Source organism: Pimephales promelas, chromosome 5 (assembly GCF_988280905.1).
Source record: "Pimephales promelas chromosome 5, fPimPro1.hap1.1, whole genome shotgun sequence".
NCBI classification, from domain to species: domain Eukaryota; kingdom Metazoa; phylum Chordata; class Actinopteri; order Cypriniformes; family Leuciscidae; genus Pimephales; species Pimephales promelas.
The window spans coordinates 38,548,204-38,564,453 of record NC_142773.1 but is presented as its reverse complement, the minus strand read 5'-3'; the positions used below and the strand labels follow the sequence as shown (position 1 = coordinate 38,564,453).

At 33.5% G+C, this 16,250-nt stretch overlaps 1 protein-coding gene across 1 annotated transcript; it reads right to left on the bottom strand.

The window, feature by feature from the left end:
- Positions 1-1,339: 1,339 nt before the first annotated feature.
- Positions 1,340-14,285, bottom strand: stap2a (signal transducing adaptor family member 2a). The gene is made up of 11 exons (XM_039676803.2): positions 14,105-14,285; positions 12,114-12,185; positions 10,464-10,583; positions 8,599-8,655; positions 6,538-6,689; positions 4,265-4,396; positions 3,197-3,266; positions 2,997-3,099; positions 2,809-2,904; positions 2,319-2,450; positions 1,340-1,529 (listed from the first exon to the last, which is right to left on the bottom strand). Exons 1-11 carry the CDS (start codon positions 14,204-14,206, stop codon positions 1,474-1,476), a joined length of 1,092 nt encoding a protein of 363 aa, XP_039532737.1. The 5' UTR covers positions 14,207-14,285; the 3' UTR covers positions 1,340-1,473.
- Positions 14,286-16,250: the final 1,965 nt, after the last annotated feature.

The following is a 16,250-nucleotide window of genomic DNA, read 5'->3' as shown; positions in this document are numbered from 1 at the left end:
TCCCAGAAACAACACTTTCTTTTGAAGTTCTTTTGTAAATGTTTTTAGTCGTGCTTAACTAGTCACTATTATGAAATTCTAGCAAAGCAAAAAGGTTTCTCCTCACCATTCAATGCTGATGTCCTCCTTTTTGTCAAAACTGTTAGTACCGTTTTCAGTGGCAAGATGGCGGCAATGAGCTGTTCTTCTAACCGACGTTTGCATTAAAATAATGCCGCGGACAAAGGATAAGTTAGACGCAGTCCATGTTGTCGAATTTAAAACTATAACAGCGGATGAATTGTATAAAACCTTCCCTTTAATTCCCATACATATCACAGTTATAAATAACAAGAAATAAGTTTAACATCACATGAAAACAGATATCTACAGAGTCACAGTAGCACCATGCATGTTCATAAAACTGATAATGACAGTTGGTTAACCAGGAACACAAATGCAACAATTTCACAACCTATCCCTAAACGCTTACAAACCATACTCGCTTCTAGAAAGCTGAATTGTACCATATTCATCACCCCTTTTTTTCCCTCAATTTTTTCAATTTACCCTTTTTTTCAAAGCAAAAACCTGCCTCATAATCCTGTTACTCCTGCAAATGTGTCCAAAATGAGCGTCATTCAAATTTCAAAACACGACACTCTTAAGTTACACACACAGACACGCGGAAGCAGGGTCAAAAATTAACTTTTGCCACTCCTCTCGAAATGTAAGGCCATATTTCTTACTGGACATGAAAATACATTATATATAATGTATATAATATTTTTTATATATTTTATTTTCAGTAGCCTAATGTCAAGTCAGTGTGGGTTAGTTTTACAATTCGATTTAAATCATGTATTATGTTCATATTTCTGTTTTTATTTCCATTATAGTAGCTCAAACGGTGCTAGTCATGAGTTTGAATTCCAGGGAATGCATGAACTGATTCAATTTAGGCCAAAAGCAATACATATTTGTCCAATTATATTTGCATTTGGCAATGGGACGTGCTAATTTTGGACCGTGCCCCGAACAACACCATATTCACATTCATCTGTGCATATCCAGTTCACAGTAGGTGCTTGATTGAAAACCAGATTAAGTCCTGTGATGTGCTTCTTTCTTAAATGTGTGGGGAAATGTCCTCTTGACTCTTGGTTTTGTCATCACAAACCGGAGTGTAAAGGTCTTATTAATTAAATAGAGAGAGAGAAAGAGATATAAAGAATATTGGCTCAGATTTTCCCCTTTTTAATTTTCTGTAATCTCAAAGGAACACGCGACATTGTATGACAGCCTATCATGAGGCAGGACAAGCTGGTGGACTTCGGCTCTCGTGTTATTAATAAAGTGGCATTGTTTAAAACGTCACGCTGAGGGAAGAATGTCGATTAGAGGGAGTCCTTGTTCCTTCAACAGGACATCAGTCTTTATTGGAAGGCACTGGAAGATTGAGACGGCGAAGAGTGGGCAGAAATGAGGAGGAAATCAATCTTGACTAGTCCGTCTCTTCTCCAGCTTCTGTTTAAGCTCGTCTGTGAGGCCTGAAGGGAAGAGAGTTTCCTAGTCATACATTAAACATCCAGTCATATTTTAACCCTCATGTTCGGTTAAGACTGATTTTACTTTCTGTATGTTTGGGGTCCCAGAGAATCTAATGCACATAGGGGAAAAATATACATTACTGTTCAAAAGTTTCATATCTGTTTTTTTTTTTTTTAATGCTGGAAAAAAATGCTCTTAATCTCACAGAGGCTGCGTTTTCATTTATCAAAATATAGTAATAGAGTAATATTGTGAGAAAAAAAAACAAATTTAAATTTAAATAAAAATTACAATTTAAAATAACTGTTTTCTGTTTCAATATATTTTCAGATATAATTTATTTCTGTGAATTTTTAGCATCATTACTCCAGTCTTTAATGTCACATGATCCTTCAGAAATCTTTTTTTATTTTGGGAAACCATCAAATATATTACAATTCTTTGGTGAATAAAAAAAAAAACTCATAAAAAGAAATTTATTTGAAATAAAAATATTGTGTTAATAAATCTCTCAAATGTCATTTCTGATCAATTTAATTTATCCTTGTTGAATAACAGAAAATCATATCATCCTCAAAATTTTGAACAGTAGCGTGTAACTAACTAAATAATTATATTTATTTACAAAAAAATCACCTAAATACTAATTGTTATAATCATATTATTGAGATTATTATTCATCATATTATTGATATTGTTTCTTACCGTCCAGGTCAATTTATAAAAAAAATACAATAAAATTCAGAACCCAAAACAAGTTCTTTGGAGGGGTTAAAAGTGCCTCTTACTCTGAGAGAGAGGCGAGGGAGACAGAACCAGTCTTCTCATGGAGTTGGACGGAGAGCCAGATGGGGAAAAGGATCGTGTTGAGGGACTGGGAGATCGCGTCTGTGACCGCAGCGTCCATCTGTCTGTACCTACTGAAAATAGACCGGGTGTACTGTATATTGATCTCAATAAAAGCATTCACTAAATTACTAGAACACATTGACGTATAAAGTATGTGCTGTCCAAGATCTAGTGTTCACACAGCTTTTCACAGTGTAATGCAATTCCAACAACAAGCCACAAATTGCTCAAACACACAGATTGAGACATGTTTCATACTTGTGCAGCAAGATTCATTACAGCATCCAAGTGCAACTGTTCCTGCATGTTGTTTGGCAGGGGCATTGCAGCTGATATAAGAAATGATTTATTATAAAAGGATAAAAACACAAGGGGTTTGGACCTAAACAGCAGCAGATGTCGTCATGTGAAGCACGAGATGTGTGGTACCTTGTTTCCGGGGCAGTGATGGAGCTCGAGAGAGAGGTCCAGTGGGAGCACAGTGCAGGGTTCGCTCTCCATTCTCATCATTGGATGACACAAACGCTACAGGAAAAGGAAATTCAGATGATGAGTTCAGAGCAAAGCAAACTAAGTGTTGTGTTATGGCCCAGTTTAGCATTGTGTGCGTGACATACTGATGTTCTCCTCATAAGGCTCCTCTAATATGAAGGGCTGAAGAGTCCCGGCCGTTTTTTCCACGAGTGCATTGATGACATCATGCAGTGTGGGACAGGGGATCTGGAGGAAGAGGCCAAACAATAAGAGGAGGAGTGAGATTTCCCCAAGGTTGATGTTTTCAGTTTTCCCCTTAATTGAGAAAGTCATTTTCACATACTGGGTTTTCCACGTCGATGATGTAACCACCCTGCTGCTTCTGTGTCACTCTGTAATGCCTGAACACTGATCTGAAAAAGAAGACAACACAACGGCTCTGTTGTAATCATATTAGGCCGTTTATCCCTAAAACCGTATTCTGGACAAATGTGGGCAAAAAAGTTTATTTATTTTTAAAAAATACTTCCCTTGATCTGAGCGGTACAAGACTTGGCTACTTTTCTTAAGTTTGCCTCCTGAACACACTTTTTTTTTTTTTTTAACTCAATTCTACAATGTTTAGTGGGTGAAAAAAAACTCTGTAATCTTGTATTTGGGTCAAAAATGGGCACCCATAGAAATGAATGGGGAAAACTGTAATTTAGAGCATTCTAAAATAAGCCAAAATAAGACACCAGGTGGCAGCAAAGTCACTTCATCTTTAGGTTTTAGCTCTAAGAACTTATTGGAATGATATTTTAATGTAGTTAAAAAAATAAAAAATAAAATAAGCAAAATTTACATAGAAAATATGGTACTTTTTGAAGTAAATAAATTCAAAAATACCCCCAAAATAAAAAAAATCACCATAAATGGATAGACAAAACTTTATCGAAGACAGTGATATAACATTTATAATAAATAAAAATTAGGATCACGCCCGAGTCCTCTGTGCCCACATTTGTCCATGATTACAGGATTAAGGGCTATAGAGTGAATACGGTTTGAGGGCTACAATGACTTGGTGCAGTGTGTTTCTTAACTGACACTGCAAATAAATACATTTTTCGTTAATTTGGGGGGGAAAAAGCTGAAATGTTTTGTATATTTTATGCTCCATTGGAATTAAGAGTCCAGTCTCCTGTGCGCTACACTTCATGATGAACACTATTTGTGTTTAGTGTGCAGAGCTGTTGTATATAAATATCTCGAATAATTCACTTGTGATGTTCCATCTGGTTTAGGATGCTGCTTTATAAGCAATGTAAACAGTAGACAGCAAGGAGGCTTACTAAGTTTCAGATCAGAGCTTAGAACTAGTGTATTTTTGAAGGTTAAATGAAAACAGAGAGAGTTTCAGTGTTTCTACCCGTTCAGGTCTTGTCGTGTGGTGACAGCGAGTGAAGATCCGTCCCGGCCCGGTCTGAGTAGCATGTTCCCACAGTCCGGATGTCTTTCTAACAGCACCTCAGCTTCAGTTCGAGACACAGGCCTGAAACACCTGCCAAATAACACACACAAGAACATATTTGTCTCAAGTATCCAATAAGAATGACATTATTGGTTAAATAAGTAGAAGATTTTGGGAAAGGTTTGTGCTTTTAATCCAATTCCTGTCAACAATATCAAGTCTAAAAATGTTCAAAAAGGCTAAAAATAAAAAGGGTTTTTGTAATGCCTAATAAGAACTGAAACCTTAGTAACCTTAGTGTCGCTTCTAATAAAAACATGTTAACGGCTGTAGCAATGGATGAGAAGTTATGAACACCACATCAACCACACCATAGGCTATACCTCATAAAATAATGATATAAAACACTGCATAAACATTAAACCGTCTAGTTTGGCTGCATTTTGTAGTTCTGAGAAATGCCATGTATAAGAATCACACGGAAGAGATTTTTTTTATTGTTTATTTTTATTCCTGGCTAGATCACTACGGAAGCGTATTACATTCACTTGAGGAAACAGAATCTACTCTGTTTTTCTGAATTAACGAGTTAATTATCTCAGAATTACGAGATCATTTTTCATGGAAAGAGTTTTTACTCTGTTTTACTGAATTAATGACTTGATTATCTAAAAAATTATGAGTAAGTTATTAATTCATAAAAACATTAAAAAAAATGTTTTTCCAAGAAAATCTCAATTCTGAGATAATTTCATAAAATGAAATAAATTATCATAAAGAAAGATAATTCTCATAAATTCATAAAACAGAGCAAAACCCTTTTTTTCCATGAAAACTTCTCTCATAATTCTGAGATAATTAACTCATTAATTCATAAAAACAGAGCAAAACATTTTTTTTTCATGAAAACTTCTCATTATTCTGAGATAATTAACTTAAATCAGAAAAACGTTAAATCAGAAAAACAGAACAACAAATTTTTCCATGAAAAATTCTCTCGTAATTCTGAGATAATTAACTTGTTAATTCAGAAAAACAGAGCAAAAACCTTTTTTACACGAAAAATTACCTCGTAATTCTGAGATAATTAACTCGTTAATTTAAAAAAAACAGAGCAAAAACATTTTTCCATGAAAAATTATCTTGTAATTCTGAGATAATTAACTTGTTAATTCAGAAAAACAGAGCAAAAACCTTTTTTACATGAAAAATTACCTCGTAATTCTGAGATAATTAACTCGTTAATTTAAAAAAAAACAGAGCAAAAACATTTTTCCATGAAAAATTATCTTGTAATTTTGAGATAATTAACTTGTTAATTCAGAAAAACAGAGCAAAAACCTTTTTTACATGAAAAATTACCTTGTAATTCTGAGATAATTAACTCGTTAATTAAAAAAAACAGAGCAAAACATTTTTCCATGAAAAATTATCTCGTAATTCTGAGATAATTAACTTGTTAATTCAGAAAAACAGAGCAAAAAGCTTTTTTCCATGAAAAATTACCTCGTAATTCTGAGATAATTAACTCGTTAATTAAAAAAAAAACAGAGCAAAAACATTTTTACATGAAAAATTATCTCGTAATTCTGAGATAATTAACTTGTTAATTCAGAAAAACAGAGCAAAAAGCATTTTTACATGAAAAATTACCTTGTAATTCTGAGATAATTAACTCGTTAATTAAAAAAAACTGAGCAAAACATTTTTCCATGAAAAATTATCTCGTAATTCTGAGATAATTAACTTGTTAATTCAGAAAAACAGAGCAAAAAGCTTTTTTCCATGAAAAATTACCTCGTAATTCTGAGATAATTAACTCGTTAATTAAAAAAAAAACAGAGCAAAAACATTTTTACATGAAAAATTATCTCGTAATTCTGAGATAATTAACTTGTTAATTCAGAAAAACAGAGCAAAAAGCATTTTTACATGAAAAATTACCTCGTAATTCTGAGAAAATTAACTCATTAATTCAGAAAACAGAGCTAAAACTTTTTTATTGTTCAAGTGAATGCAATACGCTTCCGTAAGGTCACGGTGTAAATCTATTAAATATTTTGCCGTTTTTTTTTTATCACTTAGGCAAAAATCGTTCACGTTCCGAAAAGTAACACTAAAAGGGCAATAGCAAGAGTGATGTTTTAGCACTGGATAAACACAGAGACGTTCAAGAATGTCATCTCAGACTCTCTCCACAAACACTCTCGCTCAGATAAACAGAAACTCACGCAGGTATTTCCCCCACCAGCGGGAGCGAGAGGGGGGATGAGGGGGCTCTGGAAGATGCACGTGCCTTTCGACGCATCTTTTCTTTCTCCACGACTTCCTTCAGCATGTGCAGCTGCCCGGGCAGGAGGGTGAGAGTCGTGGGCACGGCCAGCTGGAATCAAAACGCAAAGCATACGTCACTCTAATTTTCACGGGTAAATACATAGTGCACGGGGACTCTGATCCCTTTATCTATAAAAACAGGCGAGCAGCGTCACTAAAGAAACGAGCGGGAGGTGTTTCAGGGTGTTGTTTTAAACGGGATTGATGTAAAGCCAGATGTTTTTTGGTCCAAAAAAGAAAGTAATTCATTTATTCCTGGTTCACCCTGTCATTTTTAGGCTACACGACGTGTATATTTTGTTACCAAACATCCCAAACAATGACTGTGTAGCTTCTCAGAGGTCTCAGACTGTTCATTGTTCAAAATTTAAATAATGGACAGAATGAGACCTCTGAAAAGCTACACAGTCATTGTTTGGGATGTTTGAATTTAAAATGCACTAAGAGAGTAATCACTGTTTGTTTCTATCGAACCATACCAGCCAAGTGTGAACACACCCTTAAAGGAGTAGTTCCCTTTTAAAAAAACTTTTGCTGATAATTTACTCACCCCCATGTCATCCAAGATGTCCATGTCTTTCTTTCTTCAGTCGAAAAGAAATTAAGGTTTTTGATGAAAACATTCCAGGATTGTCTCCATATAATGGACTTCAATGGGAACCAAACGGTTCAAGGTCCAAAAGAGAGTTTCAGTGCAGCTTCAAAGGGCTTTAAACGACACCAGACGATGAATAAGGGTCTTATCTAGCGAAACGATCGGTCGTTTCAAAAATAAATAAAAAAGTTTAAGTTTTATAATCACAAATGCTCGCCTTGCTCTGTTCTGTGATGCGCGTTCGAGACTCTCCTGTTCAAACTCGTTCATCAAAATGTCATTTCGTTCATTGAAGTCCATTATATGGAGAAAAATCCTGGAATGTTTTCATCAAAAACCTTAATTTCTTTTCGACCGAAGAAAGAAAGACATGGACATCTTGAATGACATGGGGGTGAGTAAATAGCCCATTATATTCATGTTTTATTTCCCTTTTCCTTTTGTTACATCAACTCCATTTATTGTCTAAAGTCCAAATAAAGTGGTTTAATTATTAAACACACATCACAATGAATGATGTCCAACCGCAGTGTCAATAAACAGAGCAACTCAGTCAGTTAGATTTTCCATCGTGTAGTGATTACACGTTATGTAAACAATCATTAAAATGTTTGTACATCTTATATGATGTCATACAATTTCCAGAATTGTTATTAGATATAAACTAGCATTTAAAAGTTTGAGGTCCGTACAATATTTAAATGTTATTGAAAATCTCACAAGGCTGCATCTACAGAATTTGAATCAAACAAATACTGTGTATGAACTGTGTAAAAATACTGTGTAAAAATATGTTATGATAGTAATCATATTATTACTATTTAAAATAACTGTTTTCTTTCTGACTATGTTAAAATGTATTTTTTTCCAGTGATCAAAGCTGAACTTTCAGCATTACAGTCTTCAGTGTCACATGATCTTTCAGAAATCATTCTAAAATGCTGATTTAATGTTCAAAAAACATGTATTATTATTATTATTGTTATTATCAAAGTTGACATGCATTTGTGCTGCTTAATTTTTATAAAAACCTTTCTGTAACATTAAAAATGTCTTTGTTTGTTCACTTTTGTCCAATTGAATGTATCCTATTTCTTCCTAAAAACAAAAAACACCAAATCCATCCCAAACTGAAAGAAACAACAGTATCAGCTGCATTCCTGGAAACTGGTCATAAATCTCTAAACCCTCCTGCAGTTCAAAGGTCTCAGATCTTAACCAGCTCAGAAAAGCAATATTATTCAAGACTGTGTGCAAAAAAAAAAAAAGTCTGATCCAAATTCATAGTTCTGCAGGAGGAGCTGTAAGTGTTTATTGACATGCACACAATACAAAAAACAAATACTCATTTGATTGAACTCACATCTACGACAGAGTAGAGAAATCCTTTCCACAGCTCACGTGCCTCGAGATTTGGTGCCTAAGAGGAAAGAGAGAGACATATTAGCATTAATTATATTATTAACTATACATTACAGTCATATAGTATCTCACAGCCAATTAGATCTCCATTACATTTATTGATTATCCAAGATGACTTACAAAGGGGCGATTCTAGGATTTTCCTTTTAGGGGGGCTTAGCCCCCAATGAAGGTATGATTTAAAAAAAATTTAAATAAAAAAATAAAAAAACAAAGCAAAAGTTTAATTTAGGGTCTAATGCTCACTTTCATTACCATGCAATTGCAGGGTTTTAAAATCACTGTAGTCCTGGATTTGAGTTGTGGTAGTTGGGGGGGATTTGGGGTTTCCCCGAGAAAATTTCGAATTCTCTGAACCATTATGTCCATTATAAGATGTTTTGAAGGCATTTTTTTTGTTTTTGGATAAAACCATGTCAGTGGGCAGCTAATTATTTTTCTCTCCTCATCATCATCACCCTCTTTTTCTCTTTGTTTTTCTCTTGCCCTGTCTCTTCCCCCCCTAAAGTTGAGCTTTGACTGATAATAGGCTTTTCATTTAAAAAAAAAAAAAAAAAAAGCACACTTGGGATATGTATTATATTTTCAGTATGTACACATTTATTATTAATCATGTACCTTACATGATGAAAACGGATTTGTTAACGTTTCTTGTCTCACAATGACAGTAAACGAATTATTACATTAGGCTGACGTTACATGCCTAATTTCAGTTCAAAAGTGCGAAATTAGATAAAACTATATTAGTTTTCCTGATTATTTTTTATCATTCATTTAACATTCATGACCTCAAAAAACTGTCAAATATATAACGTTATAAGTTTAGCTACTTACATCTCGCACTTATATCTCGCACTTGCCCATGCACTGAAGTCGAGTCGTGCTGCTAAAATTCGCGCTCAGCTTCTGTGAATGTACTGTAAAGCCCGCCTACTTTGATTTGATTGGTCATCTCCATTGACGAGCAGTGACAGACCAATGGGCTCAGATGAACACACGCACAATTTCCTCTCTTTTTGACGGATTTAAGATGTAGAACGCGCTGAATCTGATTAAAACAAGACTGAAGCGAACACGAATTTGTGTAGCATATTAATCACAAATTTTTAGGGGGGCTAGGCCTAAAAAGGGCCTAGTGACGCCCCTGCTTACAAATGAGGAAACCTACAAGACATAAGTATTTGTGAAATGCATTTTCCCAGAACTTTTATTTATGCGTTTCGTTGAGGTATGGAAGGGATGCGTATTGGCTTTGTAAGAGGAAGTATCAAAATACAGTGATAGTCAATGTCGGGGAAAGTGTTTTTTTGCCTCTTTCTGTTGCTAATCTCTTCACAATCTCTCTAGTCTAGCAGACCTCTGATCAACCCTCATTCCCAACGCTAAATAAACCAAGAGTTTCCTGAGCAAAGACTACAGTACATTCAACGTCTGATAGTGATCCTGCGCTGTTTAGTCTTGACCTGACCATAATATGACTTGGATCTGCCTGGAAGTGTTATTACTGGCATCAGATGTGCTGAGCATAAACAAGAATACAATCATGGTCCATGAAACCAAAACTCTCTATAGCGTGCCGAAAGGTAAATTCTGTATGGAGAAGAATGAAAATCAGAGTCTGATGGGATTGAGACGTATTTTGTAAATTCAAAAGTTACTTTCAAAAGTAATCTGATTACATCACTTGCATTACTTGTAATGCGTTACACCCCCAACACTGTGTAGAATATACATGATCAGGCGTTCTGTGAGCGATCTGTGGGTGTGAGCCGAGATTAAGAGCATGAGATGTGTGTGTGTACTCACAGTGAGCTTGATTTCTCCATCCTTCATGCGGAGGTTCAATCTGGCTGCTTCCAGATTCCTATCTCGACTTGGGTCATCGATCAGAGACACGAACCCACTCAGATCCAACTTCTCTACATACTATTTAGAAAACACACACATACAGCGACATTTAAGGGAACAATTCAACCACAGACTGACTTCTGTGAAACACAAAAAGATGACAGAATGCCTAATGTCAATGATTTAATTATCATTTTAAACAGCAATAAAGTGTTTTTTTATGTTGAATATTCTTATTAAAAAACAAATATTTTTATTTTACTATTATTTAAATTATATATTATATACATATATATATATATATATATATATATACACATATATATTATATACATATATATATATATATACACACATACATATATATATATATAAGGGATGTGCAAAGATTAATTGTGATTAATCGCATTCAAAATAAAAGTTTGTGTTTAGATAATATATTGGTGTGTGTTGTGTGTATAATTATTTTGTATATATAAATACACACGTATATATTTAAGAAAATGTGTTATTCATATACATGTATATTTATATATAAGATAGATTATGTATTTATATATAGAGTATTTACGTGCAAATAATTCTTAAATATATACATGCATGCATATGTATTTATATACACAGCACACACACACATATATTATGTAAACACAAACTTTTATTTTGGATGCGATTAATCGCAATTAATCTTTGCACATATATATATACAAATGAATAACTATATTATCAATTGCAGTAATTCTATTTCAATGTAAAATACTAATATTTTTGCCTGTCTTTATTTATTTGCTATTAATGGTTAAACTATAGCGCTTTCATTTTAGAGGAAATTATTTTAAATAAATATTTCTAAAAATGCTGCAAATTCCCCCCCACATGGGACACACTTTTCAGGTTGAACTACGTATGCTAAATTTTTTTTTTAATATAAATACATAAATCACATCCCTGCTTCTGAAGCCATAAGACAGCTGTGTATGAATCCATCTGAGAAGAATTTTAGTCAGTGTTTACTGGAAAACACCAGCTCAGACATTCTGCCTAACATCTCATTTTGTGTTTCAAAGAAGAATGATATACATGTTTGGAATGGCATGAAGGTAACATTCAAGGAATAACATTTCTGTTTTGAGGTGAACTATCCCTTTAAAATTAAAAACAACTCAGAATAACACAACAGAATCCCAGGGAAAGCAAGAACTGATCAAACGTGATGTGAACCTTCAATGAAACACTCTGGATTAAAGAGTCTGCCAAAAGTATACGTGATCAGTAGATGGAAGCTTAAATCTGTGTCTGTTCTTGAGCAAACTTTGCATGTCACTTTCTCTTTTTCCCCGAGGTTATAGCGGTTGAAACTGCTATCTTGATGGGTTCAGAGTGAAAATCAATACTGAAACCACAATTAAGTCGAGTCTGATCAAACTCGTCTGCCTCCTTGCCATCTGCTCTCCCTCGGCTGAGAGCGCTTACGGAGATGATAAGGTTACGATGGACTCGAAGGGGATTTGCAGAAAACATCCATCTAGATCTCTCCTAATGCTCCGCAGATTGATAGAGGATTGTATACATCTGTATGGGTAACAAACCCCTGAATAGGTCACTCACATGCGTGTCCTTAGTGTTGTTGAAGAAGTATAACGTGTTTCCACATAAACAGGTCCATAAACGACGAGCCACCTGCATCGAGAAAACACAAGAGCAATTACTCAATATGCTAAATAGTTTGATTTTATTGTACTATAAATAAAGAGACACTAAATCATCTCTCATTCATGAAGGTTAAATGTCTATTCGGATATCTAACACACAATGTTGACGTGGTAATGCTCTGGCAGTCGTCTCTGCATAGATTACCACTCCTCTGTCTGTAATTCTCTGCTCTGTCTGGCTCAATCCTGATCTCAGTGGCAGCTCTCCCCAGGGCACGGGTTTCACACACACACACACACACACACGCCGGCCCGGAGCTCAGCTGTCCTAAATCTGAGACCCACCCCCTACACACACCCCCGTCACACACTGTGCACCTGAACCCCACTGAATTCCCTCCTGAAAATATAATTGGCGTGTGTGGACCTCTTTGTCACCTTTTTTTTTTTTTTACTTTGGATAATATTTTACTTTAGCACTAATGTTTTATATTTTAGTTATATATATAATTTCTGTGTACACATATAGACATATGCGCACATATATGTGTGTGTGTGTGTGTGTGTGTGTGTATATACATACATATACATATATACACTCTGTTTCAACCCAGATTTGGGTCAAAGATGGACAAACCCAAATGTTGGGTTAAAAATGCAATTAAAAAATTTACAGTTGAAAGTGAAAGTTGAAGTTGGGTTAAAATTTGAAATTACATTTATTTTTAACCCAACATTTGGGTTTGTCCATATTTTACCCAAATTTGGGTTTAAACTACCCAGCACTGTTTTATATATAAATAACAATAAACAAGCACAAATTCACATGTATTATATTTAAAAATTTGTGTATGTATACATACATATATATATATTACCCAAGTAAATACCTTAATTGAAACCACTTTACAATTAGTTAACATTAATTATTGCATTAACTAACATGAATTGACAATGAGCAATACATTTATTACAGTATGTATTAATCTTTATTAATGTTAGTTCATAAAATTTTCAGCTGTTCATTGTTTGTTCATGTTAGTTCACTGCCTGAACTATTTTGATTTTAATAATGTATTAGTAAATATTGAAATGAACAAATAAGATTAATAAATAATATAGACATATTGTTCATTCTTACTTCATGTTAACTAATGTTAACTAATAAACATTATTCATTTTTATATTAGAAACTTTTTTTTAGAGAAATCAAAATATAATAAATGAAACATACTTATATTAAAATATAATTACATCTAGAACGCGTATTTGTATGGTTAGGATAAAATGCAAATAGAATGCAAAGGTTGGCTTGTAAATCATTTCTAATCTGCAGTATATTAACCAGATTAGTTTCTCAAAGTTGCATGAAACAGAATGAAACACTGGTAAGAGTCATGCACCACTGACGAAGACTCTCAAAACACTGAAATGTTCAATGATCTGTGGTATTAAACGACACTTGACAGCAGCAGAAAGCAGTTAACTCCATTAACGTGACTCGAAGAGATGTCTGAGAACGAATGCATGATTCATATTGAACTGATGCTGTATCATATTAATAACAAACACACTTTAGACTGCATGTGGTCCGCATTAAGGTGTGTCCACTAGCAGAGCAGCTGCCGAGAGTTTAAAGCACATAACAGGCAAAATAACAGCTCAAATATGAGTTATGGCATTTATAGAGCTGTCACACAGCGGCATACCACATGGCACACAGCAGCGTCAGCCCCTTCATCCATTAATGTTCAGTTCAAATGCAGAATCAACATTTGAGTGGTGACATGGCAAACTGATCATATTTAGACAGCTGATCCATGCAAACCTCGCCCATATCCACACAATATGCGCGTAATAACGCATGTGCCATGCGTCTCGTATGCCGCTGCGCGTGATGATATGATTAAATAAAGTATTTGACAACATGTCATAATGTCCGCTCACCTTCTCTTTCGCTCCTCTTTTCTCCAGGAAACCCTCGTAATAGCAGGGCGGCAGTTGCGCTTTCGGGCTCGCGGTGCGCGGGTTCGCGGGCGCAGCCGCCATGACTCGAGCAGCTCAGCCCGGTACTGTCACACACACGCGCACACACGCACACACACACACTGAGAGGGACAAAGAGCCGCTGGATGATGTTACTGCCTAGGAAACGACACGCCCATTTTGGGTGAGAGATGGATGGCACTGGATATGCGTGATGAATCTCTCACTGACACGCATTCAGGGGCTCAACAGACACACACACACACACACACACACACACTAGAGAGAGTCAATGTGGCATCTGGGATTACATTATGACCCGCAGGCTCCCGTAGGCAGGACAATCCTATTTTGTGGAAAGCATGAGGTTATAAATATAACACTGTTCATTTATTGATGTCTTTTTTGAAGAGAAGAGTCAATTCTACTGTAGGCTAACTCAGTTGCTGTATAACATATATATATATATATATTATTCACAATATAGGCTATACTATAGGCCTAGTATAGCATATATATTGTGAATAATATATACAAATAATAAATATTGTCAATGTGTATACTACAAATGCATTTAAATATTAACTTAAATATAATTATAAAATATTTATAATATAAACATTGATATAGTAAACACGGCAATACTGTGAAATATTATTACAATTTTAAAATAACTGTTTTCTATTTGGTAGAAAAAATGTAATTTATTTCCGTGATCAAAGTTGAATTTTCAGCATCATTACTCCAGTCTTAAGTGTCACATGACCCTTCAGAAATCAGTCTAATATGATGATTTGCTGCTCAAGAACCATTTATTATTATTATCATGATTATTATTATTGAAAACAGTCGAGAGTAAAAGTACTTTTTTGTAAAAAATAATATTTTAATTTAAAATGAATTTTAAATACAAATTCAAACGAATTTTAAATACAAATGAATACAAATACAAATGAATTTTGAATACAAATTCAAATGAATTCTAAATACAAATTCAAATGAATTCTAAATACAAATTCAAATGAATTCTAAATACAAATTCAAATGAATTCTAAATACAAATTCAAATGAATTCTAAATACAAATTCAAATGAATTCTAAATACAAATTCAAATGAATTCTAAATACAAATTCAAATGAATTTTAAATACAAATTCAAATGAATTTTAAATACAAATTCAAATGAATTTTAAATACAAATTCAAATGAATTTTAAATACAAATTCAAATGAATTTTAAATACAAATTCAAATGAATTTTAAATACAAATTCAAATGAATTTTAAATACAAATTCAAATGAATTTTAAATACAAATTCAAATGAATTTTAAATACAAATTCAAATGAATTTTAAATACAAATTCAAATGAATTTTAAATACAAATTCAAATGAATTTTAAATACAAATTCAAATGAATTTTAAATACAAATTCAAATGAATTTTAAATACAAATGAATTTTAAATACAAATGAATTTTAAATACAAATGAATTTTAAATACAAATGAATTTTAAATTCAATTGAATTTTAAATACAAATTCAAATGAATTTTAAATTCAAATTCAAATGAATTTTACATACAAATTCTAATGAATTTTACATACAAATTCTAATGAATTTTACATACAAATTCTAATGAATTTTACATACAAATTCTAATGAATTTTACATACAAATTCTAATGAATTTTAAATAAAAAAATAAATTCATTTTAAATTTTAAGACAATTCATTTGAATTTAAAAATTAATTTTAAATGATGAACATTTTTAATAAAAATATTTCCAAAAACATGATTGCTGACCCCAAACAATTTAAAAATTAATTTGAAATTAATTATGAAAATTTTTAATAAAAAAAAAATTGATCAAATAAATCCAGCCTTGGTGAGCAGAAGACACTACTTTCAAAAACTTATGAACGGTAGTGTACATAAAATACACAGAAGTCATTTTCAAACCAAGCAGTTTTCTATAGGGCAATCAATGCAGCGAATTCGTGATCACTGATGCAGAATCTGTGAGGAAATGTTTCGCTCTCACACGAAACTTACATTCCTAAGCGTTCGGTGATCCTCTCTGTGCTTTTCATTTCACTCTCACACTCGG

What these genes read in the sequence shown, in the direction of transcription:
- stap2a (XM_039676803.2), bottom strand. Translation starts at nt 14,206, where the DNA reads ATGGCGGCTGCGCCCGCGAACCCGCGCACCGCGAGCCCGAAAGCGCAA. An exon ending in ACAACACTAAGGACACGCAT is followed by an intron (nt 10,584 to 12,113) that starts GTGAGTGACCTA and finishes TTTTCTAAATAG; the next exon opens with TATGTAGAGAAGTTGGATCT. An exon ending in GCCTTATGAGGAGAACATCA is followed by an intron (nt 2,905 to 2,996) that starts GTATGTCACGCA and finishes CTTTTCCTGTAG; the next exon opens with CGTTTGTGTCATCCAATGAT.